We start from the raw sequence: 27,705 nt of genomic DNA, 5'->3' as shown, positions 1-27,705 counted from the left end.
TCAAAAGCAATAATTGCAATACTATGATCACAGCTAAAAAGTGAGCGAATTCCTTAATGTCATCAGATACCCAATCACTGTTTTTATTATCAATTGTTCCATGACATTACATGTCATGACTGTTTTTAGTTGTATTTTTACAGTCTAGCTAAATCAGAGTTCACATTGCAATTGAGTGATGTGTCTCAGTCTCTTTTAACCTATAGGCTTCCCTCTGTCTCTCTTGTCTTACTGTGCAATTCATTTGTTGAAAAGGAAATCCATTCTTTACTATGTGACCAGAGATAGTGGCAGAGGGTCAGCTGTGGATGGACTAAGAGATCATTAAGTAAAATCTCCACACAGACAGGGAAACAGAAACCAATGAGGGGAGGGGTCTGGAGCACAGACCCCTCTGCTTCCATAATCTCGGCCCCTCGGTCCAGTCCTGGGTACTCTTCTCCCCCACTCAGCCACTGCCCTCCTCTGGGTAGGTGTGAGGGTGAGCAAGTCTCCAGTCCTCTAGGATGGGAGTGGTTGCCTAGCTCTGGCCTGGCTCCTGAAGGCCACCTGAGGTCTGACAGTGAGCCTGGAGGAGCCCATCGGGTGATGGGAAGCCTCCTGGCCTTGTTGGCCACTGAAGCAGCCAGCTCTGCTGTCTTGTCCCCCTGCCATGGCCTCCTTCATGCTGCCCTCCTTCTCACGTGTCTGTTTCTTCTCTCCTCCATGCTATGGCAGTGGTGCCCCGTGCTGATGAGACAATACTTGGTGCAGCCCCAGGCAGTCCTTTTCCAGGTAATTTCCTAGGGACCCTGCACGCTTTCCTGCAGCACATACCGTCTGGTCCTTTGCTAGGATCCTTTAACTTCTCACAGTGCTTTGCTTCCAAAGTGCTCCCCATCCCATGCCCTCCCACAAACTCCTGGGAAGGCAGGTAGCTAGAGATAAAACTTAAAATCCCACTGTACTCTTTCTTGTCTAGGAGGCCTTTCTCACCAGGCTGGCCTGGCTTGCCTAAGTAGCCACATGGGAGAAAGAGACAAGCTGGAGTGTGATCACTCCTTGCTCAGTGTTTTACCTACTACAAGGGAGAGGATATATATGATGTAGATAAATGTAAAAGAACTAAGGAAGCCCATCCCTTCTCTGTACCACAGGCCTTTCACATCGGGAAAGGGTGACCCTGAGTATCCTTCTAGCTCTGACATTCGAGAGAGCGAGGCTTTCCATTAACTGGAGCATGGTGTCTGTGAGGAGGGCGCATACACCCGGGGCTGAGGATCTGGACCTCGAGAACTTATAGGAGTCAGTGGTAGTAGGCAGTGGAAGTTTTGTCCCGGTTAGTTACAAGGAAGTGAGTAGGCCATCTGTGAAGGAAATTTCTCTTCTGGGTTCAGAGGCAGGGACATCACCAGGAGGCCCAGTAGGGAGGAAGCAGAGGCTTGAAATTACATCCTAGGAAAGGATCCAAGGACTCATGGAAGTAGGAAATATGGAAGACCACTCTGTTGCTTGTGACTATCAGTGGCTGGGAGGGTGGGTGGGATGGGAAAATGTATCCAAGATTGTAGGTGCACGGACAGACTTACACATGTGTAACTCTGTGTATTCTCCACCATGCCCTATTGGTCAGCCCCAGACCTCTCAAGTGACTGAGGAATGGGAGTAGCTTGCCACTGTTACCAGGAAAAAGGCACTAGCAATGACTTCTCCCTTCTCTTTCTCTCTCTTGTTCCATCTCCTTTCTTTACTTTTTTTTCACATTTTTTTCTATCATACTTTTTTTTCACATTTTTTTCTATCATTCTATCTCCCCCGGTCTCCACTTTCATGGAGAACTTAAGGTGACTTGAAAAGTAAATGATTACATGTCTCTGAGTTAAGTCTGAAAATTATGCAGAGCAAAGGGAAGGATCATTGCACTAGAAGCCAGCAGTCATATATATGGTTACGGTGGTTGAGCACTGAATTTGACTGAGCTTCCTGGCAGCCAAAGCAAAAGGGAATATGCAGGGGTTTCTACTGTTCTTGTTCTGTCAGAAGCAACTTAATGATTCATGTGGGGGGGACTCTTTTCTGGTGCTGAATTATAGGAGAAATTGACAAGAATTTGAATATTCTAATGGGCAGTGTCTCCAGAGGTTTTTCTTTTCTTTCTTTTTTAAAAAATACTGTTTGTATGATCTTTTTCTTTTATTGCCTTTAACAAATGTCAATTCTCAATATTTTCTCACAGACAAGTGAACGCACTTCCCTCGGGGCTTTTAATTAATATTGAAAAGGGACATTGCATTCGAGTCACCTGATTTGGTGAGGGGAGGACAGAGGGTGTTAGCGTATCAATAGGAGCTGTTGTTTAAATACTTCCCAGTTAGTTCTTGAGAGTTGTGACTTATTTCATGCTGCTGGACCATACATTCACTCATTCACTCAATGAGCACTTAGCAGGGCTGTAGGGATGTTCTCTGTTCTAAGCACTCAAGGCAACCTGAAGGGAGATGGACAAACACCTATGATATATGGAAAGAAGCATGATGATGGTGATCTGTGCACAATGATACTGAGCATGGAATCCTAGCGAAGACAATGATTATTTCTTTGTAGGTGTGTAGGGCCAGCGATGGCTGATTGATGAGATGATATTTGAGCTGGATCCTGTGGACAGTGTAGGAGCTCTCTGAGCAACTGAGTTGGGCCATCCAGATAGAGGCAGAGGCAAAACAGTTCCTGGAATGTCTGAGGCACAGTCAGTGCAGCAGTAGTTCAGGGAGTCCCCGAGATTGAGGAGATTGCTGTTGCCCTAAAAAGTCACTAACAGCTCAACTGTAGGGGACATGCAGTGACAAGGTCTTAGGGGAACAACTAAACACTAAAATGAAATGTCAGCATCCCCTGGCTTATGAAGGAGCAGAGTAAGAGCTGTGACATTCCACCGAAGAAGAGGCTGGGCTCTGGGAAAGCCCTGGTAGGGGTGACATGGGAGGCATCCAATGCCTGGCTTCTGTGTTCCCCTGTCCTCCAAGCTTCAGTTCTTTAGGGAAGTGCGCTTTGCTTTCTGGAAGCCACTGGTGGTTGAAGAACTGGGATTTTAGACCTCCCACAGCATGCATCACACAGATGGAAGATTTCATGTCTTGAAAACATGATCTAAACCCAGTTGTTGGAGTGCCTGGACAAACCTTGTTGTATACTGACTCAAATGAAATCGAAGAGCAGTTTCCACCTGAGAATGATACACATAAAGGGGCAGGATATCCCCATGGCCACCCTTTCTGCAGTTCTCTGCTGGCTCTGCCTCAGTGGGGGAACAGGGGTTTCCCACCCAGATCTGGCTGTCCAGCCAGCCAGGCCAGAGAAGGGAGGCTGGGGGCTGAGGGAGGGGCAGACCTGGGAGGGAATGTGGGAGGGTACCAGGGTGCTGAATCTTGGCTAAGACATTGCTGGACCCTCTGAAGGATCGCATTTCCATTGTTCATTGTTCAGCCATTGTACAGGCTCCTCACAGTCAAATTCCAGCTCTCCCTTTATCCTCCCACCAGCATCCTGAGGTACTGCATGCATCCTGATCCTTGGTTACTGTCTTCCCATCCCCACTGAGCCCCTCTTCAGCTGTTCTTAGCCTGGAAGCAAGGATTGCTTGCTCCAGTTTAAATACAGCCCACCCCAAGAAACCTGTCCTGACCACCCCCACCCATGAAAACTAATGGCTCTGTGCTCTTTGCCCTGTTGGATGGAGTTTCTGGGGCCATATGCCTTTTCACTTGGGATTCGTGGATGAAGGTTAACAAGTATGTCTGGTCTTACATACTGTCATGAATAAATAGAGCTTAGGAAAGGTAGAATGACCTATGCCGGGCCTCCACCCAGGTGTCTGAGACACAGAAAGCAGGTGGAGGAACTGGGATTCGCCTTCAGGGCCCAGAAACTTTAGAAGATGCCATTTAGGAAGAAACCCTTACAGAGGCATCTTGACCTCCCATTTCTTACACATAGCAATGCACCGAAGGACCTGCTTCCAGCTAGTTTAACTTCCAAATTCATTCTTAGCAAATTAGGAGGCCAATGCCATGGCCAAGTCCCATTCCACAAGGATGGAGTCTAGATAGTGACCTTTCCCCAACGGCTCCTTGCTACATGGGATGGAGGCAGTCTTTTTCAAACATTGCTGGCTGTAACTTATAGCAAGAAGTATGATTTCTTCTCTACCTAGTATGCATATACCCACTGATATGTGAGCTAGGGTCTCGCTGTGTACTTCAGGCTGGCCTGGAACTCACTGTAGAGTCCAGGCTGGCCTTGAATTCTTGGTGATTCTCCTGCCTCATACCACCCTGCTCAGCTTATTCTATTTCATTCTAATTTTATTTTTTTAAATTATTAGACCAGCAAATTTATCTCACTACCTGTTAGCGGGTCAGGACCCACAGTATGAAAATCGTTTGGGTAATTATCAAGATATTAAGAGTCAGATGGATCCAGGTTTGAATCCTGGCTCTGGCACCTAGAAACTATGACTTTAGGCAGTTCACTTTCCTTCTATAGTAGAAGCTCGGTTTCTTCATGTGTGAAATAAGGACAACAGAACCTGCTTCATGGATGATTGTAGGAAAGTGGGCAAAGAGGCAAAGTTCTTGGCCCCAAGGAAATACCTGATAAGAGGAAGCTTGATGCACATGTGAAGATTATGGTTGTTAGCTCCCTGGCACCCCTTGGTGGGGCCAGTAGGAGGAGTGAGACTCATGCTTCCTCAGGAATGGTAATCAGGAAAGATTTCACCAAGAAGGAAGGTGACAAGATGACCGGGACCCGCTCCTGTCCTTGCAGTGATTGGGAACCCTGTATGAGCACCCCAGCACAAAAATCCCACAAAGCACAGACTTGTGCCCAAGGAGTTTTTGGCTAGACTCAGAACTGAAAATGTTAGACACCCTTGTTTTTTGCATTTAGGTCTCTAATCCACCTGGGATTGATTTTTGTGTCTAGTGTAAAGATCCAATTTCTTTTTACCCCTGTTTCTGAATGGATAACCAGTTGCCCCCACACTGTTTATTAGAGTCCATCCTCTCCTGCTGATTTGTACTTTGCCTCTCTCATATATCAAGGTTCCATATGTGCACAGATCAGTTTTGGGCCTCAATTCTGTTTCAGTGGTCTATTTATCTGTCCCTTTGCCAATACTACGCTGTCTTAATTACTGTAGCTTTATAGTGATTGCTGATGTAGGAAGGCTTGTCTCTTTAGCCTTGTTCTTCTCCTGTAGAAGTCTCCGAGCTTGCTTTGGGCCTGGGCTCTCTTCTACATGCTTCAGAATCAGTCTCTGCTTGAAGATGATTAATGGGCCGGGGGTCTCTGGACAAGCTGTCCTCAGTGAGCAGCATCTCTTGTGCCCACTGCTGCCATCAACCCCAGTTGCCAATGAAGCTGCCCAGGAAGTACTTTCTGATTTGCAGTGAAAAGCACCGAGGATGTGCCCGAGCCTGAGTTCCTTCTGCCTGCCACTTGTCCAGTAGCTCCTTTGGTTTCCTCCTGAGGCTCAGTCCTCCTCATCCTACCCAGGATGCCTGCAACCACTTCCAGAAGATTTTTCGCTTCCCTGTCCCTGCCTGCCAAGCACATAACCCCAGGCAGACAGGGATGTTCCTCCATCGGCAATGGCAAGGTCCTAAGGAACAGCCCACTCCTAAGCTTGGATGCACAACCAAATTCTTTAGCTTATTTGCAAGTGTTTTCTTTAATTGAATATAGGCTTTGGGGCTGGGTGAGATCAATTATCATTTAGTCTGTCCTTGAATGGGCACATCCAGGTTGGCCTCTTTGCTGCTTTCTCTGGAGACCATTCTGATAGTGGCTTGGATGACAAGGAAATGACTCACTGCTGGTTCTGACATCATGAAATGACTTAAAGAAAGAATCATAACTCTTGGGCCTGTGCACATGGTTGGCATGGATTTGGTAAATCAGATGTTTGCACCAAGAGTTCTCAGCACACGGGTATTTACATACTTCCGGAATTCAAAATCACTTGCCAAACTGTGACTCAGCTTGGCTTGATGCATTAGGTTTAGGGTGACCCGCCCCCTGGGCTAGGATTCTGCCTGGTTTACCATGGACAAAATCCTCCTCTCTTTCGGCTTTCATTTGCCCATCTGTGACCTGAGGATTTGGACTGGATGATCTCCCAGATTCCTTTTAACTCTTGTTCCTGTGATTCTATCCAGTGAGACAAAAATACAGAAATCACAAACTGTTCTGTCCATCCTCCTGACAAGTACATTCTTACTTCTGCCTTGCTTTGGTTATTGATGTCTCCCTTCCTGCAGGGAGGAGTATGATGACTCTGGCTGGCTGGGTTTAGGCCACAAGAGAGCCAGGTTGGACTTCTCATGAAGCTCTGTGGACTCCTGCCCACCTCTTCACCTGGGGAGCATTGTCAATTTTAGAAACCGTCTAAATCTGTCAATCTGAATTTTCCCTTCCAACATGAGGGAATTCATGACCCCTTGTGGGCTCTGGCACAGGCTTGGATTAGACCAGAACATGGTGTTGGTTTTGATTATGGTGTTTCAGACTATGGTACTGAGATGTTTCTGTCTCCTCTTTCAGACCACTGAGTACTCAGCCATGGCCTCGTTGGCTGGAGGGCTGGACGACATGAAGGCCAACCTGACCAGCCCCACCCCTGCCGACATTGGGAGCAGTGTGCCAGGTCCACAGTCCTACCCTATTGTGACAGGTGAGGGGACCTAGGGCTTAGGGGTTGAGGGGAAGAGTGGGAGAAAGAGAATGCATTCATGGTGGGAGGAATGGCTTTTTGGTACTTTTGGACATGACGGGCCAGTTTTGTTTTAATGAGGTTATGAGGTCCTGGAACTAGTCAGGCAGGAAACTGCTGGGGCCACGGGTTGTAGCTGTGATAAGATGTGTCTGTATATGGTTTCAAGAAATCCAGAGAACAAATGCCAACTGGACTGTGGGCTGGGAGAAGTGACAGGGCACCCTTCTGTCAGAGGGCTTCTGCAGGTGGGGCCAGCTGTACAGAGGTCTGGGATTTATCTGTCTCATGAGCAAAGCATCCCTGGTTGGCAGCAGCTTCAAGGAGGAATGGAATTCTTTGCAGCTTGTCATTGGCATTTCAAAATTTCAGCAGAAGTTGAGTCAAGAAGGGCAGGAAACTCAGGCTGGGTATGTGCCAAGAAGCTGCCTTCCTGGAGGCCGAGGCCATCTTCATTGTCACTGTCAGGGTAAAGATGTAAGCAGGAGACCCTTGGGCTCTCATCAGTAGAGCACTTGCCAAGTATACGACAGGCCCCGGGTTTCATCCCCAGCACTGCACCAAACAATGCAACAAGCTCGGGCTCTCCACTCACTGCTGGGTTTGAACCTGCCATTTACTAGCTGTGCGTTTATCTTGGGGGAGCCACACAACAACACACAAATGCTTCTGTGGTTTTCTGAGCTGGCACCTACTGCACAGAGCAGCTCTGAGGGTGAAGAGGCTCACACCTCTAAGATGCTTAGATTCTTGCCTAGCACACAGCACCCAATGTATGTGGCTATTGTCACTCTTCTTAGAGCTCTGTCATGTGGCTGGTCGCAGTTATGCAATGTTAAAGCTGCCTTCCCCCCACTACATCCCCTGGCTCAGCAGCCCTGCATACTATGGAGCACTAGGGACAGTCTAAACTTCCAGCCCCTGGAGAAGTCCACCCTGGAAGGCAGAAGGCTCTTAGACAGTGGGGTGCCAGGGCTTGTACTTGGGCCAGAGCCCGGGAGACTGGCGGGGAGAACACAGTAGGTAGTGACAGAGACAAGGGGTCCTGAGACACACAGGTAGGCTGTTGCTGCATGAGAGAGGCTGAGGGCTGTCCTTGGCTCAGAGAATTTTAGGGGTAGGGATGGACAAGACAGGATCTCAGTCCCAGGAGCCCTTTAGATATGAACAGCAAGGTAGGGAGGCCAGCTCTGTGACCTGAGCTGAAGATCAGCACTGAGACTCAGAGTGGAGCAGCTGGGGCCCCAGTTACATATCTGGGTATCACATGGGAATGAGATAGGGCCAAGTGACTTGGTCCCTGTGTACATGAGATTGGGCAGAGCCTGCAGGTAGGCAGGTTCCAGATATCAGTTCCAGTGAACTTTTACTGACATCACAAAAGTTTGATGAAGTCCTTTCTGCTTATGTCACCAGCAACCATGACAATACCTCTGATGATACCTCATTTTACACATGTAGAAGCCAGTTTCTGAGGGGCAGGGACTTGCTTAATGCAAGGGGTACTGTGGAGAGCCAGAGCCGGTCCACAGTCTTCTAGATCCTGAGACCTTATTCTTTTGAAAGAAATACAAACAATTGCAGAGGGAAAAGCAGAAAGAAGTGTGGACCAGCTCATAACAGTAGTCACTGATGCTTCATTGAGTGTTTAGGCACTAAGTACCAGGAACTCTATTAAGGACCGCAGAGGAAACTTGGGAGGTGGCATGATTAATATCGTGTCCATTTCATGCATAAAGAAACTGGGACCTGGGATAGGTAAGTTTTTGTTTTTGTTTTTGTTTTTTTCCTGAAATCACAGCCAGTGTGCAGTGGTTAGCACCAGGGTTTGTGCTGCTGGCCATTCTGCTGTGCAGCTAAGCTGGGGCCAGCTCCAGTGCTGTAACTTCCTTCTGTCTGCCTTTGGCCACAGCTCTGAGCCTCAATTTTTCCATCTATGCAATGGCCCTGGTCTCTTAGCACCCTTGTGATGATCCAATGTAGTCCCTGAGAAGAATGTAATAGCAGACAGGGTGGTTTATGACTGGAATTGGGGTGCATGGAAACTCAGGTTTAGGCAGCTCACAAGGAGACTTTACATCATTTGTGTACATGGGTATTTAGGTGGATCATAACCCAGGGAGTGTGCAGGCTGAGGTCAATTTCTGAGGCTCCTGTCTACAGAAGTGGATTGCAGCTGGCCAGCTAGCAGGGCTCATCTGGCACACAGATAAGTGTAGTTGGGCCCACAAAGGACTTTTGGACATTTTAAACCAATACTTTAATAAGTGAAAATATGGATTTCTGGCTCTCTTTGAAAAATCAGAATAGCCAGCCCCTCTGGGCCTTATTCCCACATGGCCATGGTAGATTAGGGCTCAGTAGCAGCAGCTCCTTGAGACAGGTCCTCACAGTCCCCAGCCAGTGGCTTCGTCATTTATGTTGCAAGCCCAGCCTGACAAGGGCTGTGAATCAATGTCCTTGGTGTAGGAGTTTGGGCTAAGGGCCAGTTGGCTGGGCTCACTATCCTGCAGTTTGCAGAGGGCTTCAGTAGGCCCAGGTACCAAGTCTAGGGGTGAATTGGGTTTTGGTTAAACTAACCAAAGATCTGCTTGTGCTTTAATTGTCCCATTTTAAAGCACATTAGGGAGCCAGGAACAAATAAAAATATCCCAGGCTAAAGTCAGAATTATGCTTAACTTTGAAATATTAGAGATATTATAATTACCAGTATAATCATTCTTATAAGAAAAGAAAGAGCCCATCAACAACAAAAATATATTAACTACCCAGGAAAAACTTAACTTTAAAACTCCACCAAGAGACATAAAAGAGTAAATGGAGAGATGGTGTTTGTTCTTAGACTAAATATCATAAGTCGCCAATTCCCCCTAAGTAATCTATTAATTCAAAGCAATCCCAAGCCAGATATTAAGGGATTTATAAAAATGTGTCAAAATGATTCAAATGTTAGATAAATAAACATTCTAGGACAGCTAGGAAAATTCTGAAATAAATGAGTAGAAGTCCTAGCACATTTAAAAATGCAAAATATAATACAACACAAAAATTCTATTGTGGTTAATGCAACCTTTGAATCAATACTCAGGCATACACATGTACTGTGTACCAGATGCTGTGCATGAAGAGGTCAGTAGATCTTTGAACCCCTTCCGCTGCCCCTTCCTCTTCACTGGTTCACCCAATGAGGTCCTACACTAGGGGTGCATCAAGGTGGAGTTCTTACCCCTGGAGTCCCCTTGTGTAGCTAATATTTACAGTGCCCCTTCACTATCTTGAATTAAGTTTCGAAAGCGTGTAGCCCGTCTTCACATCTAATTTAAAAAATAGAATAAAATCAGTGCCTCATGAAGTGAAGGAGAACTGAAAACAAAATTGTTGATAATACAATCACCACTATTTGATATGTCCATATTCTGAGTATCTCAACTGTGCGGTGTAACAAACTGGCCCAACACTTTCCTGGTGCGCAGAAATCCCGCGACTGCAGGAACCCTGAATGCAGACTTCGGCAGGGGTGCCAACCAGGATTCAGCCTGCTCAGATCGCCAATGTGATTTTCCAAATAGGAGAGCAACTCTTGGCCAAGTTCCAAGTAAAACAAAGTACGAGCTTTGTTCAATTTACACAGTAGTTGCATTCCTAGAAAATTTAGAGTATATGGAGACCATGGAACGGGCAAGGTCACATTTATATGTAAATGAAGTTCAGTTTTAGATACAAATAATTGTGAACAGATTTTTCACCTACCTGAATGTTTGGCAGGACATGAGAATGGTGCGGGGTGAAGGAAAATTCTTCATTGTGCCGAACTGTTCCACTGCCAGCCAGTAAAGCCCCTCCATCATATAAAAGCCCCCACAGGATTTCAGAAGACTCTCTATGAAGCAGTCATTGGCCCCACTGAGAACTGTTAGAAGGCTTCAAAGAAACCCCCCAAGAGTTGTTGAGGTGCTTCATGTGACTATGGGGCACTCATTTAACTCCCCTGGTGTTAGTGGCTGTGCTGTCAGTCCTGAACTCTTCAGGGGGCAGCCACAGTCTCCCATTTTACTCTGCATTTCTGTTCTCCCCACAAGACCCCGAGCATAGTAGGTGCTCAGTTGGACTGTGAGATCAGCCTATGGATTTCCTTGGAGTCTGGGGGGATAGGTGGTCCTTAAACTGCTTTGCCCTAGCCTCACACTCCTGGCTGCTCAGGGAAGATCTCATTAGAGAATGAGTCGATTTCTCTCCATCGTTTATATGCCACATTAAATATTAAGCTAAACCCCTGCTCTGCCAGCCAGGGCCACGGTTCAGAAACTGCTCACCATTTGCAAACTGGTGAAATGGCCAGCCAGTTCCTGCACTGTCAGCAGTTTGGCCTGTCTTCATTGGGACTAATTATCTGCAGGTGTATCCTTGGGCCACAGGCCTGCTGATGGGGCAGCCATTGAGCCAGAGAAGACAGCAGGTGGAGATCCGGGCTCCCAGTTTCTGCTACCTCTCCGCTGGCCAATGAGCTAGCAGTTTTGTCCCTAGCTGGGCCCACCTGACCTTTGCCTGGAAGAGCAAAGGAGTGAGACCAGCCTGTGTCCTTGTTGGCCTCTTCCCCTGGGGACCATATCTTTGCATCAGCAGGTTGGAATGACAGGAGAGAGGCCTCCATTGGTCCACTAAGTCTAGGAGACACTGGTCTGGTAGGTGACTGGAGCCCTAGGGTCTGAGGCTTCCGCCATCACAGAGTGTGCCAAATACCTGAGTTCACCAGCTCAGATTGCTGCATTCCTTAGTTCATTGTTTAGCACCTCAGTGCTCCCAACTTGGCAGCCCAAGAAAGCGTAGCCTCTTCTGCCTTTCTCATCTGATCAATAGCTGCGGGCTGGAGGAAGACACTGGAATAGACGTCAGGGTTTAAGCATAGACTTTCCACCTAGCTATTCTAGCTCTGGGAAAATTAACCATCTTCTCTGAGCCTCAGTTTTGTTTTTTTCCCTCCATGAAATCAGGATAGCAATTCCTGCTCCTTCTCCCTTCCTTGGCCATTTTGAAGATAAAGTAAATCAGTGGGAGTTGCCAAAGGGTGTGTGGGCAGTTATGGGGAAGACTGGAGGGGCTCAGGAGCCAGTGTTGGTGCTTCCCAGCCTTTCTTAGAGCAAATGTGCTGACCATGTGGGGCCAGGAGAGAGGATCACATGGTCTACCTCCACTTCACAGCTGAGGAGATTGAGGCTCAAGGCCGTGTCAGTGAGTCAGAGTTGGAACTGAGGCTTGCCTAGGACCCTGGCCCCCAGAGCCTGATGCTGTTATGTGGTCAGGTGGACTTAAAAAAAATCCAAACTCTAGACGGCATTTCTTTCAGCATGTACTTGAGAATGTCAGCAAGAAAGCCAGACCACCTGAACTAGAAGCCTAGCTTGATCATATCCTAGCCCAGTGGCCTTGACCAAGTTACAACCCTCAGGCTAAAGATCCCCATCTGTGAACTGGGTCAGTGCTTGATCTGTGTCACAGACTGCTTGGGAGAATGGCAGGAGAGGTTCCCCACAGAGTGCTTTGCACTCTGATAGTTATTAATATGATTCCAGGCTCTTATACTGGAGAGTCCTTTCCGTGTTCCTGGATCATAAAACAAAGAGAAATTTGCCCAGCCACAAATCTCTGTGTGGGGTTCAATCTTTCAGGGACTCTCAAATGGCCTCAATACTACATAAATCCATAGAGAGTGGTTTGGTCTGGGAGACCCTGTCAGGACATCTGGGGGTAGGGGAAGCAGAGGGCCTAGGTGTAGCCAAGGGCCTCTTTCACCCCGTGTTTGAAACCCTATATCCTTCATCACAAGCAGTGACATCTGCTGGGTTTTGGGATTTTTGAGGAAACTCAAGCTCTTTGTACGGTGTTGCTTTTGGCCTGTAAACACTGGGTCTCCAAGCCTTGGAGAACCACCAGTCTCTCCAAGGATGGGGAGGCAGTTTCAGGTGCATGCTGGGAGACCTTCCCTCGGGCTGAGTGACTTTGGGATTTTCTCAAGAGTCTCCACACTCACATATCCCGCCTCCTTCATCATGCTCCCCTCTGGCCAGGTGCCAGACAGCTCTGAAAGGCCATTTGTTCATCTTTCCATGGGGAGCCCTCTTTTGACCCATTTTTATGAGCCGTTTTGAGGCTCATCAGACACAGCTAAACACCTCCTCCCTCAGAGTGAAATCATAATGAATAATGAAAGCAAGAATTCAAGAAATGCCTGTGTATCCAGGCTGCCTAAAGGTGCTATGAAAAATTACAATAAAAGGTATAATATAGCATGATAGTGGGACTGAGAGTTCAGCCCCACTCAGCTTCCTGAGAAAGATATGAGGTTATCACAGTTGCTTCATGCCTTGGGAAGGAAGGATAACATCAGTAGTTACTATTTACTGCGCTCCCACTCTGTGCCAGGCTGAGAGTATGAGGGTGACCCCAGGAGATGGTCCTTGCCCTCAAAGGGCTTATCTTCTGGCGGTAGCTAGTCTACAGTAATGTGCGATGTAATTTCATGGTGGCATGTGTTCTGAAGAAAATAAAACTGGGTGAGAGAATCACGAGAGGCTGAAGTTGAGGGGTGGTGATGAGCCAGGTGCAGTATGGGCCAGAGCAGTTCCTCCCTAGAAAAGTGGTGTTCAAACTAAGGTATAAATGATAAGAGGCTTTAGTGAAAGGGATATCTAGCAGAAGATATAGCCTCAGAAAGTGCCTTTTAAATGTGTAAGTGAATGCATACCTAAAGAGTAGGGCCATTTCTCAGTTTTCTTTCTGCTACCAGTTGGGCTCAGTTCGTAAATCAGAGCCTGGGGACTCTTGGAGCTACTGGAAACCACAGAAGTTGGGTAGTCCGGGATCAGTTCCATTTCAGAACTTGGTCACCTCTGGTGATGGGAATTTCACGATCTCAAAGGCAAAGAGTCTTCAGACAGTATTTACTGGAAGCCATTCTCAGTTATGATTTTTAACTGTCTGGCCAGAATCTGGGGTTCCTAAAGCCCAGGGCAAGATCTGTGTGAGATACTCATAGACTCAGGCATTGCTCAGCACGTTTCTCAGCCTTGCACATGCCCCTCAGCATCCAGCTCAAAGGTAATTTTTTTTTTTTTTTTTTTTTTTTTTCGTGCTGGGGATCAAACTCAGATCCTTGTGCTTGCGAGGCAGGCAGCGGAATCACTGAGTTAAGTCCCCAGCCCCTGGTTTTTTTCCAAAGTTAATTCTTTAGACATTAAAAAAAAGTAGACCTGCCAGGCGTGGTGGCACCCCTGTGTTTTTTTTCCCTGTACCCTGTAATCCCAGCACTTGGGAGGCTGAGGCAGGAGGATCACTGTGAGTTCGAGACCAGCCTGGACTACATAGTGAGTTCCAGGTCAGTCTCAACGACATAGTGAGACCCTGTCTCAAAAGAAACAAAAAACAAAAAAACAAAGTAGACCTATGCTGGGAATCTAGCTCAGTGGTTTTGCCACCTGCCTCACAAGCCCAAGGTCCTGAGTTCCATTCCCACTACCAAACAACAATAACAGCAACAACCCCCCCCGCAATTCATTCTATAGAGAGGAACAAAAAGAAGTAGACCTATCATTTTAAAGATGAGAGAACTCAAGTGTCCCTCAGCTAGTGATTGTTAAATAAGGAAGAGTTCATTTATACAATAGAGCAGCAAGCAACTGTGAATAAGGATACAGAAGCTCTTTATGTCCCTATGAAGAAGGATCTTAGAAAGACAAGATTCATGAAAACAAGGAAAAGACCAGCATGTGTAAAAGATGCATTCAAACAAGTGAATGCGTATTTGTATTTGTTCAAGTCAGAGGAACTCTAGGAAGGATCTTCAGGAATTTAATAACCTTGTTTAGGCAGATAGTCCAGGAAAAGTTCTTTTTATTAAATGCTATTTACATTTTTAGTTTTTGGAACCATAAGTTGATATATAAACCACTAAAAAGTAAAATGTTCTTTTCCTTAAAAATCAGGGACTTAACGTAAAGATGAAACTATCTAGCCTTTCTTGAAAACTAGGACACTTCCACCATGAGTCTCCATGCCCATGTGACCATACTGGGGGAGAATGAGAAGTGGCCGCCCCCTTCAGATACCCCAGACAATACCTGGCCAGCTGCTCTCACTTACCTGACTTGCTGGCACCTGTCTGCATTTGAGTTTGCGACCCTACAGCACCTTCTGTCCCCATGCTTCTTATGTAATCCTGCCCAACAGAGAGCCTGTGCACCGAGCCAGCCAAGGCTGTCCATGTGCTCCCCACCTGACCTTGGCTGTCCCTGATGCCAGCCCTGTACTCAGGCTGTCCGATCTGCCTGGATAGGGACTGCCCAGGATGAGGTCCGAGGCCACAAGCAAAATTCTCAGGAACATAGGACAGCATCGCATTTCACCCCAATGCGTGACCTCAATCTCTCCAAACTAAATGTCCCAGGCCTTTTGCAGAAACAGTGGCACCATAAGCCATACAGAGCCACACACTGGACTGCTGTGAAAAAACATGAAATCTAAGATTGGAACTGTCCCTGAGGTGCAGGACTGTTTACCTTCCAGAATGATGCAGGATGGATTCATTTGATGTCTAAAATATTTGTTTTTTGATTTTTCAGCAGACTCACAATGATAGATTCTTAGAAAGCTGGATTTTGGAATCTAAGTGTTTGGAAGGGAACCCAGAGGCTCAGAGATGCCAGAGTGCTGATCATTTGAAAGCCAAAATGAAATTCAAGCATCTTCATAATTAAAATGCACATCAAAGAAAACTATGATTTGTTTTCAGGTTAGCTCAGTGTTCCCAAGAACTGTTTGCTGAATAAATGAATTAATATTTGCGTTAAGTGCAATGTCAATTAAAAAAATAATTTCAGCAGAAGGTACTCTACTTGTTTCTGACCTTGTATTTTGTAGGATAAAAATAAACAAAGTTGGATGGCCCTTCTGGTAATGTACTCATAGATTTTTACCCTTGCGGGCAGCTTGGAAGCCGACCTTTCCAAATAGCCTTCGAGCAGATCTCTGGGCGTCCTGCTTCCCAGCCCACCCTGCTGTGATCCATCTTCCTAAAATAGCGATTTCATTAGCTTGTGCTCCTGGTCAGAGATTTCCAATGCCTTGTCATTGTCTGGAGGAGAAAAGACACCAAAGGATAGTACCTGGGCAATTTGCAGAGCTGCTGCCATTGATTATTTAGTCCTTCATTCATTCACTCAGCTCAGCATCAAAACTGAACCCGTTCATCGTGCTGCCCTCAGCCAGGTCCTAAGGGGTATAGAGCACATGGCTTCAGCACATTCAGTCTGAGAGGGCAGGCAAACATGGATACGCGTACAGGGTAAAACATAACCAAAAAGGAGACTACCCTGGGAGTACGCCAGCCAAGTGTTTTTGAGGGAACGGAGGGGGGCACAGTGGCTTCTCTTTGAGGCTGGCAAGGTTTTGTGGAGGAGACAGTTGAATTTCTTCGTGGGAAATCATGTACTTTTTTTTTTGGTACTGGGGATCGAACTCTGGTCCTTGCACTTGCAAAGCAGGCTGCAGCACCACTGAGCTAAATCCCCGGCCCAAAGTCATGTACTTTTGATGTCTCTGATCCCAAGTTTGGCTTAGTCTCTCACCATTACTTAAAAATAATAAATTTCAGTGACCTGTAACCATACCCCTTACTGCATTCCTGACCTTTCCACGGGTGTTGGCAGAGTTAGCTGTTAGGCATACGGCCTTCCAGAGCCTTTCTATGAATAAGAAACATATATAGTTTGTCTCCTACAAATAGGTCCATATTCTGTATATTGTTGTTTAATCTAAAGAATTTTTTTTTACTTCACGTTTCACGGATACCTTAAACTTCCAAGTAAGTAAGGAATTTCTGTCCTTTATCATGACATGGACAAATTGTCATGGACTTTTTTCTAAGTGTGTTGGACTCAGCTCATAACCTCAGGACTACAGGGTGAATTCCTATCAGTATTTGACCCACAGGCTGCTCATAGAGGAGGACAGGCCCAGAAGGGGAGGAGTATATTAAAGTATATTAAAGTGCTCCACAGAGAAACTTGACCTCCTGGGGAGGTTTAGGGCCTGGCTGCTATCTCCCCCTGCCCAGACTGTGCAGAGAGGAGGTGAGGCTGTTGAGAGTGCTTGAGAGAAGCCACAGTGAGGGCAATTTTCGAGGGACACAAAGGAGAACTTAGCAGTCTGAGCTGTCTGCAAGCTGAATCGGCTGCCGCTGGAGATAACGATGATAGGTGATGTTTATTGAGCATTTGCTACCGCTTTCGGATATTTAATCCTTTACTCTTTGAAACATAGGTACTGTGTTTGTCCAACTAACAGCTAAAGAAACTGCCTGAGTTCACTCAGCTAGTAAGAGGGATGGTCTTCTCCTAACCTCTGTACTGTCCTGCTTCTGTTAGGAGTGAGCTCCGCGTCACTGCAGGAATCCAAGCAAAGCTCTCTCTCATTCTTCCACAGTACAGCTAGGCTGGTGCCTGAGGTCTGCAAAGGATGGCCAAACGGCTTAGCCTCTCTGGGGTACACACTCTGGGCCAGACTGCCCGGCTTTGGATCCCAGCTCTGCCATTTAGGAATTGGTGACCTTGCTTCTCAGCTCTGTGTGACCCTCAGTTGCCTCATCTATAAAAGAGGGATGGAAAGTTGTTAGGTGGATTAAATGAGTTGACACTTGAAAAATTCAGAGTGTCCCCTTGGGATATTTAAATGTTATTTTAAAATTCTAGACATCAGGAAAACAGCCTGAGGTAGTCAGGCTTAGGGGCCCTGCAGCAAAGGGATAGTGACAGCACTGGCAAAGAGAGGCTGACTGGACACAGAGAGGCTTGCTGCTTCCTTGTTCTGGATGCCCCATTGGCCTCCTGTCATAGTTTTTAGTTATTGCTGTAAGCAAGTTACCACAATCTCTATAGCTAAAAAAACAAATTCATCATTTTACTATCCTGGAAGTCCCCAAATGAAGGTATCTGAAGAGCTAGTTCCTCTGGAGGCTCTGGGGTAGAAACTACCCCACCTTTCCCTGCTTCTAGAAGCTGCCCATAATGCTTGGGTTGTGGCCCCCTTTGCCCATTTTCAAGGCCAGCAGAGCAGCAACTTCTGTCCACCTTTGACTTCTGCTTCTGTTGTCACATCCCCCTTCTGTGACCTAGCTCCCATGACTCCTTTTTTTTGTTGTTAGTACCGGGGATTGAACTCAGGATCTTGTGCTTGCCAGACAGGTGCTGTGCTACTGAGCTAAATCCCCAGCCCAATGCCTCCCTCTTATAAAGACCCCTTCCATTGGGCCTACCTGGGTTATCTAAAATGATCTCCATATCTTAAAAGCCTTAATTTATTCACATCTACAAAATGTTGTTTGCCAAGTAGGGTAACACGTCTATAGGTTCTGGGAATTAGGATGTGGCTATCTTTGGGGACCATTATTTTGTCTACCACATTTCCTAGGGCCCAGTATAAAAGTTACCTTACACACTCTGTATCCTCTGGTATCCTGAGGGAACCCACATCTGTGAGAGGATAGGTCATCCCTCGTGTTCTGTTCCCCACTATCTCTGCGAGCACTGACTGGTCCTTACCCTGTCTCTTTCATCTATGTACCAAGTTATGGCCTCCCCATTGCCTAGGATCAGAAGACTAGGATATTGGTGTATGTGGGCCTTTAGCCTCCGTCTTATGCAACTCTGTCATTGAACAGATGGGGACACTGAGGACTGAGGTCAAGTTCTCCCAAAATGAGAAAGCTCTGAAATCTCCATCTCCTGACTCCTATTCTAGTGCTCTTTCCCCTAACCCACAGGGAGCCTCATCCTTCCAGTGTTGAGCATGTCCCTCCCCATCCCCATTCCTCAGCCTGACTGCTCCACCACCGTCTGTCTACCTGTGGTGAGGCTATTCATAGAATCCTCCATTCAGACCCAACTTTTTACCATCTTCCAACTCTGCCTCTCCCATTCCTTCCTCTAAGCCTTCACCACTGCTGGGGTCTCTGTTCTCCACTCTGTCGTTTGCTCAGGGGTGGTGGAATCTGCCATTAGAGAAAGTGTTAGGCTGACTTGCAGTTAGGATCCCAGATCTTCCTGCTAACTACACCATACTCCTGGGGAGTCTGAGAATACCCTTCTCCTCTCTGAGCCTCAGTTTGCACATCTATGCAGTGGGGATTAAGAGTCCCAGCTCATCTTCTCCCTGCAAGGCTGCAGTGTGCACACCTGAGAAGAAGTATATTAAAGTGCTCCACAGATGGTAAGGAGCTGTGCCCTGCCCTGTGAGCTCTCTGAGAGACACATCTTGACTGTGCTTACTGCTCATGTCCCGTCTACCCAGAAAGAATGTGAATATGAGCTGATGTGAGGCTTTTCCTGTAAAAGGCTCTCACAATACCTGCTAAAGGACCAGGGACCAGCAGACCTGCCAGTCTCCAGGGCAGCAGTGCCAATATGCTGCCTCCTCCAGGAAGCTCTCCCCAGTCACCCCAATCAGAAGTGATGTTATCTCAGCTGGCCTCTGGATCAATCCACCATTATGCCTCTTATCCCATTGTGCCTTGTTTTATGATTCTTTATGTCCTGTCTAACTTTCTGCTTACACTTATGAGATTCTGGATTGTCCCTGCCTCCTTCAGCCCAGCTTAGTGTGGGGCTTGGACAATAGTAAGAACTTAGGAAGTGCTGGCTGGTTGGCTGGAGAGATGAGCTGTTATGATTGGCTGTTACTAATCACGCCATACTCCACCCTTTCAGGTCATTTTCAAGGTTATTGACATGATTCACACACCATACACATCTTTAGTGAGCGTAAAGGCACATTTGATTTCAAGATATTAGCATAATTATTATTTCTCCCCAAATGGATTAGCTTCTCCTGTGTGCTGCCTTTTCTTTTTTCCCCAATGTCCACAGCCTGGGATGGAAACTCTCTCTAATCTCTCTCGATTAGCTTTTATTTTCATTATCTAAGGGGCCATAGCAGTTCTCCTCCCACCCTGAGATGGTCTATAAATGTTTGGTGAGGCCACTTCCAGTCTGAATCCTTAGGGGCGCTTGGCTGCCAGTCTGGGATGAACAGGTCCAGATAAGCATTTGCCCTCCAAGACTGCTCAGTCCCTTTTGTCCTCCTCTCTTGTCCCAGGTCCAGAATGGTGTCAGTTGTCCGCCTCAAGAGTGGGGGTATGAGGGGTTGGAATCTAGCATGGGGTGTGGGTTATAGCCTCTCCCCCAACGGCTGGTCTGAATCGTGACTAGCCAGATGCTGCCCTAAGCCAGTTTCCAGTAAACCAAGTCACTAGCGGGAGTGGTAACTAACACTTGCATTCCACTTGCTGTGCACCAGGCATTGTTCTAAGCCCTTTATATTAACCTGTCTGCCTGTATAACCCCAGGAAGGAATATGTTTTATGGTCTCCATTTTACTAGTCCAATGACCGAGATACAGAGGAGCATAGAAACTTGCTATAGGTCACACAGCTCATAAATGACGGAGCCAGGATCAATTGCAGGCAGTCAGACTTCAGAGGCCACACATTCAGCTATGAAACGACACTGCTGTCATCAGGCATGACAGAGGCAGACAAGAAGTCTGACAGGAGATCTGAGTTGGAGAAGACCTTGATCTGGGGAACAGAGCCACATGTGGCAGCTGGATCTGACCTGGCTTGTCTTTATCTTGGGTGGTATCTGGCTGCAGGGCACTGTGTCAACTCACCTTTCAAAACTGGCACCCCACAAGTCATCCCCCCACTCTGACCCGCAGTAAGCAACCTGGCCAAATCCGCAGGCTGAAGCCCTCAGGAAATGGTTGTGCTTCAATAGACAGACAGCAGCAGGCAGAAGACCTTTCTTCTTTCTTGGGAAACTTAGGCCATGTCCTGCCTGGGCCAGGCCATCTGGAGATGTCCCAGAAACCCCAGGGCTCTTGATCCCTGCAGTCCCCCCAGGCTGCTTGCTGTCTAGTGTGGGGAACCCAATGTGACAAGCAACTTCTGACTTGGACCCAAGCAAGCTTTTCTTCTGTTTCATTTCCAGGAAAAAATGCAACTGAAAAAGAATTGTCATTACTTGTTTACAGTAGGCTTTCTTCCTCTTCCCTGGTTTGAGGGAGGGAAGGCCAAGCCTGGGCATGAATCATTCCTCCCTGTGCCGTCCCCTTCAGCAACAAGCCAGGGAAGGTCCTCAGCTTCTTACCCCCAGGCCCAGTGAGCTTACTGCTCCCCACCCCTTATTGTCCTTACTTATCTGAGAGAGAGAGAGAGAGAGAGAGAGAGAGAGAGAGAGGCCAAGCACCAGTTTGGGTGGCAAGGAGTGAGGAACCTGGGTCACACACCCAGCCAGGTTGTTGGAAAGAGAAGGGTGTCTTGAGAAGAGAGGTGCTGGGGCTCTGCTCATTGTCTCATTTCTGGGGCTGGGCTTGGCCGGACAACCAGCCTCACCAACTGGGGTTTGTCTTGGAGTTTGTCTCCTCTCTCAGATCCCTGTCACCATGTATGAACAAGGTGGCTGGATATGGGGGAAAGGGGACAGAAGGTCTAAGGGAGGGCAGGGGCAGCTGAGAGCACACTTAGGACAGTGCAGTGACTCTGCCGGCTGGACAGACTAGCAGTATTACGGTATCCTAACCAGTAATGTCAGCGCTGGAGAGTTGCTAAAAGGAATTGCCCAGAAGACAACCATAGCCAGCGTGGATAGCCCTCTGGCCAACATGGGAGTAGGTTATGAAGAGACACCTATGGGGTCATTACTTTAAAATCTCTTTAATGTTAGTGTGGCTGATGGAGTCAGAGGCTTCCCTAGTACTGAATCTAAGGTCCTAGTGTGCCTGATATGGCTTCCCCTGAACCCAGCATTTCATCTTCTGGTTCCCCAGCCTGTTTTGGCTGCTCCTGTCCTGGCTCCTATCCAGGGACCAGGCCTCTGGGCGGCCCAGAGCAGGTCCTCCAAGCTTCTCTGTGAACACATCTCCAATGGGACCAGCCCTCTCCATAGCACCCCCTCAGATGAATCCCTTCTTTGACCTTTGTAATTATTCCTGTTCAATCTCCCTTCGTGTTTTTTCCCTCCCCCCTTTTGAGGTGCTCAACTCCTGCACTCTCTCCAGTGTATTAAGGATGTGAGTGAAATTGATGACTGGGATGTCTCAGGTCTTTATGATGATGAATGACTTTCACTGCCAAAGCTTTTATTGTCTGTGATTTGGGAAGAAGGGGGAACTGATATATCAAGGCTGCCTGTCACACCATTTAATACAGTTATAAATCCTGACGTCACTAACTGGTGGTCAGGAGCTGGAGAATTCCACTGGCCTCTGCTTTTCTGAGCCTTTATGGATTTTTTCCCTCTCTTTGCCTGACTGTCACAATTGTATTTTGGGAGAAGGAGATGGGAACAGCTAGGTGGTGGCTTTAACTATCCCAGGGACATGCTGGCCTAGGGAGGAAAAGGAGCTCTTTCCTCAGCCTCCCTATAAAAGAAGGAGCAGATGGAATCCTCTGGTTCTAAAGTGAGCAAGGAAATTGCTGGGTGGAACAAATCCTAAGTATGCTTGTGCACTACCCTTTATAGTTTACTGTGTGATTTAACATTTGTTACTTTTCAGATCCTCCTTCCATTCTTGAGAGAGTATGAGGGAGAGACGTGATACTTGCTTTACAGAAGGGACTGTAAGAGCTCAGGACAGTGAAGTGGCAGGGCCAGGTTTGTGCCTCACCAGGTGAATGCAGAGGAAACTCCCTAGGACGAAGCAACAAAGCACTGTCATCAGGAGTTTAGGGAATCCACTAGGCAATGCTAAGCTCCAATCCTATATTCTTCAGTTAGTTTAGTGACTGACTCTGGAAAGGCCACTTTAATTTTCTGACAGTAAATGTCTTCAGCTGAAATGAGAAAAACTCTCTCCTCCTAGAGTTGCTATGTGGATTAAATGAACTCATGCATAGTTTCTTAGCAAGTGTCCTGGACCAGCAAAAGTATTCAGTAAACATTTTTAAAGGGTAGAATTACAATGAGAGAAGCAAATGGCAGGTGTCACAGGAGGATGAGGGGCCCAGTCACACCTTCCTGAGGTTGTATGGGAGGTGATCAGGAAGAATTCCTGTAAGAAGAATGACAGCTGAAATGAGTAGGGATGATAAAGGTGAGTGAGGACCTGCAAGCAGTAGAGATAAGCAGCTGGAAATGAGGGAGGACCAGGCCACAGAGGCTACTTATGATCTGGGGTCAGACCCCAGATAATTGAAGAGCCTCCAAGAACATTAGGGAATGGTATGTTCAAAGGAAGCTCTCTGAAGTCTTGGTGTAGAGAGGATAAGACTAAGCAAGAAGACCTGACCCACTGAAGGGAGTTGTAGAAACCCAGAGAGAAAGGGTGGGGGCCTGGCCCCAGGCTGTGAAGACGCAGATGGAGAAAAAGTAGTCAAGGATAGAATCTATATCAGTTCACTATGGGGTTAGGTGTGAGGTCCAGGAGCTGGGAAACTGGGTAGATAATGGAGCCACTGATTAAGACCAAGACTATAAGAAGAGGAGCTGGTTGGATACTCTGTGGTTCCCCAGCAGCACCCAGGTGGAAATGTCCAGAAACGGAGTGAGGGGAGTGGTCAGGGCTGGAGATAGAATTTGGAAGTCACAGGCTTAGAGGTGGTAGATGGAGCTGGGTCATTGAGTGAAGATATAAAGACAAAGGAAAGTTGAGAGAGATCTGGAAAGGGACTCCAGAGAACAAGTGTGACTGAAGAAAGAAGTAAGGGGAAGTCTGGGAAGAAACGATTGGTGAAGGTTGAAACAGAACCTAAATGTTCTGCATCTTGGAGGTAGGAGCCATCCAGGTCTCAGTTGTGAACAGATTGTAAGCATTCTTTCTGTCTAATTAAGGACAGAAGGGATTTGCTAAGGATATTAGAATGCTCAGGATCTCCTAGAGGGCCATGGAGCCTGGCTTGGAGGCCTTACAGCTAGTAATAACCCTTGAGCCACATCTGTTCTCCTAGAGGGCCATGGAGCCTGGCTTGGAGGCCTTACAGCTAGTAATAACCCTTGAGCCACACTGCAGGACTCCTCCACACCATGGCCTGTAGATATAGATGCTACAGCTTACATCTGACTGCCACTGTGTCCTGGATGCCACACCTGGGCCTGGGTGCCACCACTAGGGCCTATACCTCAGCCGTCAGACTGCATGTGAAGCCTGCTTTTTCTGTCACTAACTTCTGAATTAAAGCCTCACACACTCGTGTCTGCTTGGTAGAGCCAGAAGTGTGCTGTGCCTTAGCTGCAGAGGAGGCTGGGACATTTCATTTCTGATATCTCCTTTGAGAAACCTAAACTGTTAAAGTAGAAAATTCTCCAAACAAAATCAAGGTGTGCTGTGGTGTCAAGAGGCCAAAAACTCTAAGTTTTAAAACTTAGAGTGGGCAAAGATATTCAAGATAGTGTGGGCTGGGGCTGTCCCTTGGCATTGGCAGTGAGGAGGCCTTGTTCTTTGAGTTGTTTATCTACTGTGGTCCACCCCTTGCCTGCCTCTTACAGGGTTTGAGGCAGCATTAAATTACCCAAGGGAATCTGCACATAAGCTAGAAACCACCCACAGGAGAGGGGGTTTGATTGCACTTGATTCTGATATGAGGATGGTTAACAGTTGAGCCCTGAAGCCCAAGGAAAGTCCTTATTATGAAAGGGGCCTGGGCCAGAAGCTGGTGGGTTAAGGCTGTCTTTTAGGATCTGAGAAACTTGTAGTAAACACCTGGGCCAGGGTAAGAGTAACGGAAAAGGAAAAATAAAGAACCTAGTACCTTTGTCCCACCCTTGGGGATCATAAGGAGGCTTTTTTCTTTGACTAGGGCATGGGTAGCTCCCGTGTTTTAGAGACTGGCTTTTCTTGAATGAGATGAGAGTGTGGGTGAAGAATAACACCCATTGGACTCACAGAAAGATCTTCCTGTCCTTTTGGGCACAGAATCCTCAGTATCTACCACAGGCCTAGCCCAGAGGAGGGGCTTGGAAAATGTTCTTAGAGCTGATGAGCATGCTCTGTGCCTAAGCATCCTTCGGGGCACCACAGAGAAACAGGTAAACAAGATGCTGTCTCTGAGCTGGAAGGGCCAGCCTATGTCTTCTGCTGGTCAGATGTCACAGGCAGTCTGAGAAGGGCCAGGTTGGAGAGCTGTGTGCTGGGGCTCTGAAAGCACTGAGGGAGACTGTGGGACTGTGAGTAGGTGGAGCTGGGCCTACGAGGTCTACCATGGAGGTGACAGTGGTGAAGTGGGCACCATTCCTGTCAGGGCACAGCAGCAGCATTTGCTAAGCTGTGGGTGAGTTCAGGGAGGACGAGCCATTTGGAGCCAGGGTGGGGGTGGGAGCTGGTGCCAATACATCTCCAGGCAAAGTGATTGGAAAAAGGGCAGTGAAGAGATGCTGGGGAGCGAGGATTCAGGATCCAGTTGGAGGAGGCTGGAGCCAGGCAGGAGGACAACTTGGAGTGGCTGGCAATGGGAATACACATTGTGGCTGGAGTTGGCTGTCATCCCCTAATCACTGCCCCACAGGTGTTAGTGGGAGAAGCGGGCTGTGAGTGTTAGGGTGTCCAGACCCAGTCCTTCTTGCCGAGGGGTGCCCCTGTAGCCTGCTGGGTGCCCTCATTATGCCCCTTCACATGGTGAGCAGAGACACGAGTATCAATTGAGACTCCGGCTGCCTCCTGCTGGCATGCTGAGCGCCGGGCAAACCACATGAGATCCCATCTCGCGCATAATGTGCATCCGAGGACAAAATTAGATTGAGAAGTAAATGGAGCCGAAAATTTCCAAAGCATTTCCCGTCAAGAAGCTGTTTGATTGCATGTTTTAATTCTCTGCATCCTCCTGCCCCGTGAGGTTCATTTTGGTGGGGAAGGCTGAAGCAGAAGGGGCTTGGGATGGAGGGGACTGCTGGGGACCTGGGGTATAGAGGCTGGAGGGGAGAAAAGAGACATTTTTGCACATGTGAATTGACTTCATGGGGCTCCTTCTTCTGGTGACATGGCTTAGACCTAAAACAATCTTATGGAGAAGGCACTATTCACCCCATTTTGAAGAAAAGGAAACTGAGGGACAAAAATTAAATAACCTGCCTGAAGTCTTGTAAATAGTACATAGGCTCCTGGGATGGTGTGCATTGGCCTATGGAGCTTTAAAGCTCAAGCTTGTGTGCCACACTGGGTTACATGTTTGAACGTTTCCATTTTTCTTTTGCACAAGAAGGCTCTGCCTTCTTCTTCCTTATTCTCTTTCCCTCCTTTTCTCCTTCCTCTCCTTCCAAAGCGCAGGGACCCTGGTAGGCTGAGCAAGGGTTAATATTCCCATTTTGTTGATATGTAAAATGAGGCTCAATGAAGTGTGATCATTTGCTGGTAGCTGAGAGGGAGAAATTCAGTGCCAAATTCTGTGACATCTCGTTTCTGTGTGTTTCCCCCTACTCAGTCCTGCCTGGTGGTTTCAACAAGGCACCAGAAATCCTGTTGACTTGGGCCACACTTGTGAAGCCAGGATTCTGGGACTCTTAGCTCTGCTCACAAAAGCAGTCATTCTGTTTTGCTTCATCAAGAATGTTGGTGCTACTGGAAGGAAAAAAATGAGAGTTTGCTTCCTGAGCTTGAGGGGTGTTCTGTGAAAAGAGAAAGAAAAGGAAAGGAAAGAGGCAGAAAAGGAATAGAGAAAATATGAGGAAGGCTGCGTGTAGTTTTGAACCCAGGCCTGGCTGTGCACAGTTACCTGGGCAAGGCCCTGCCCCATGGGGGCTGCTTCCTGACCTGCAAGGTAAGAAACAGGTCATTTTCCAACAAGTATGGAGATTTTTAAAAATTTGCCAAGGAAATTTTTGTTCAGATCCTTCCTGGGGAGCTTTAATACACTAGTTGGAAGTGAGGTTCACTGGTTGAGAGAATGAGGGGTTCAGAGGCCCTGGGGGCCCTGAACCCCCTGGACTGTTTTAATTTTGGCATTCCTTTGGCTCTGGTGGCTCCTGACCCTGCAGAGGTTTTCAAGCCACTATAATGGCAGCTCATAAGCCATGTATGTCCTTGGACCAGCCTGGTTGTCTGTTCCCCTGCTGAGTCCCAGTCCTACCATCTTACATGCCATTGCCCCACCTCACCCCTACCTTTACCTGTGCCTGAGGAAGCTCAGACTCAGTCCCAAATTCATCTGCACCTCAGGGCTCAAACCTGGAGTGATGGGAGGCAACAGATCAGATACTCTAAATCCCTTGCTCTCACTCCACCCAATTCCCTCTCTACCTCCTCCTGAAGGAATCCTGCCCCTGGGGCCTGGTCCTGGTACCTCCTCCTCCAGGAAGGCTGCTTCCAACTGCAGGAATTGAATCTCATGTCTCCTCTTTATTACATGTTAGGATGGAGACCTTGGGCAATACCTTTTTATTCTCTGCGCCAAAAATTTCCCCCACTGTGGGTACTAACATGGTGAAGAACCAGAAAATTGATCCCAGGCCTAGCTGACTCATATACTTGTCCCTGTATGATACTCCCTATTCAGCAGACCACCCTCCCCTGCACTTTATGAAGAGCTTTCCTTTTCTGATCCCATATGGGATTCCTGATGGCCCATGAGGGAGGCAGGGCAGGGCTGATCAGGTGACTTTTACAAGAGAAACTGAGAACCAAAACTGGAAGGGGTTTGCAGGCAAGAGCTATATGTGAGCTCTTAGAAGCAGACATTGATTCTATGCAATAGTCGAGCCCTGGTACCTGACCCAGCTTCTCTGGGAGGGGAGGGCCGAGGAGCTTTGGCAGCTCGCAGTGCCAGCCCAGTAGTGTGATTTAATGCATGTTTTCTGCAGCACATTAATTTGCTGCGCACCCTGGGAGGTGACTCTGCAAGGTGGACTTGGTTTTCCCTGGCAAGCAGCACACCAGCTCAACCCTCCTCTCTCATGGGACCTCCTCACAGGTTGGCTACT

At 47.5% G+C, this 27,705-nt stretch overlaps 1 protein-coding gene across 2 annotated transcripts in view; it reads left to right on the top strand.

Moving 5' to 3' along the window:
• Window positions 1-27,705, top strand: part of Pax5 (paired box 5) — a 175,833-nt gene that overhangs the window by 88,550 nt on the left and 59,578 nt on the right. For both annotated transcript variants that reach the window (XM_033759183.1, XM_010619397.2), the window contains exon 7: window positions 6,583-6,712. In XM_033759183.1, the coding sequence (XP_033615074.1) occupies window positions 6,583-6,712 (130 nt within the window). The remainder of the gene's footprint in view (window positions 1-6,582; window positions 6,713-27,705) is intronic.

Source organism: Fukomys damarensis, unplaced genomic scaffold (genome assembly GCF_012274545.1).
Source record: "Fukomys damarensis isolate Sample0158 unplaced genomic scaffold, DMR_v1.0_HiC HiC_scaffold_36, whole genome shotgun sequence".
Classification (NCBI taxonomy): domain Eukaryota; kingdom Metazoa; phylum Chordata; class Mammalia; order Rodentia; family Bathyergidae; genus Fukomys; species Fukomys damarensis.
The sequence above is the reverse complement of the archived record's forward strand: the minus strand, read 5'-3'. Positions and strand labels throughout refer to the sequence as shown.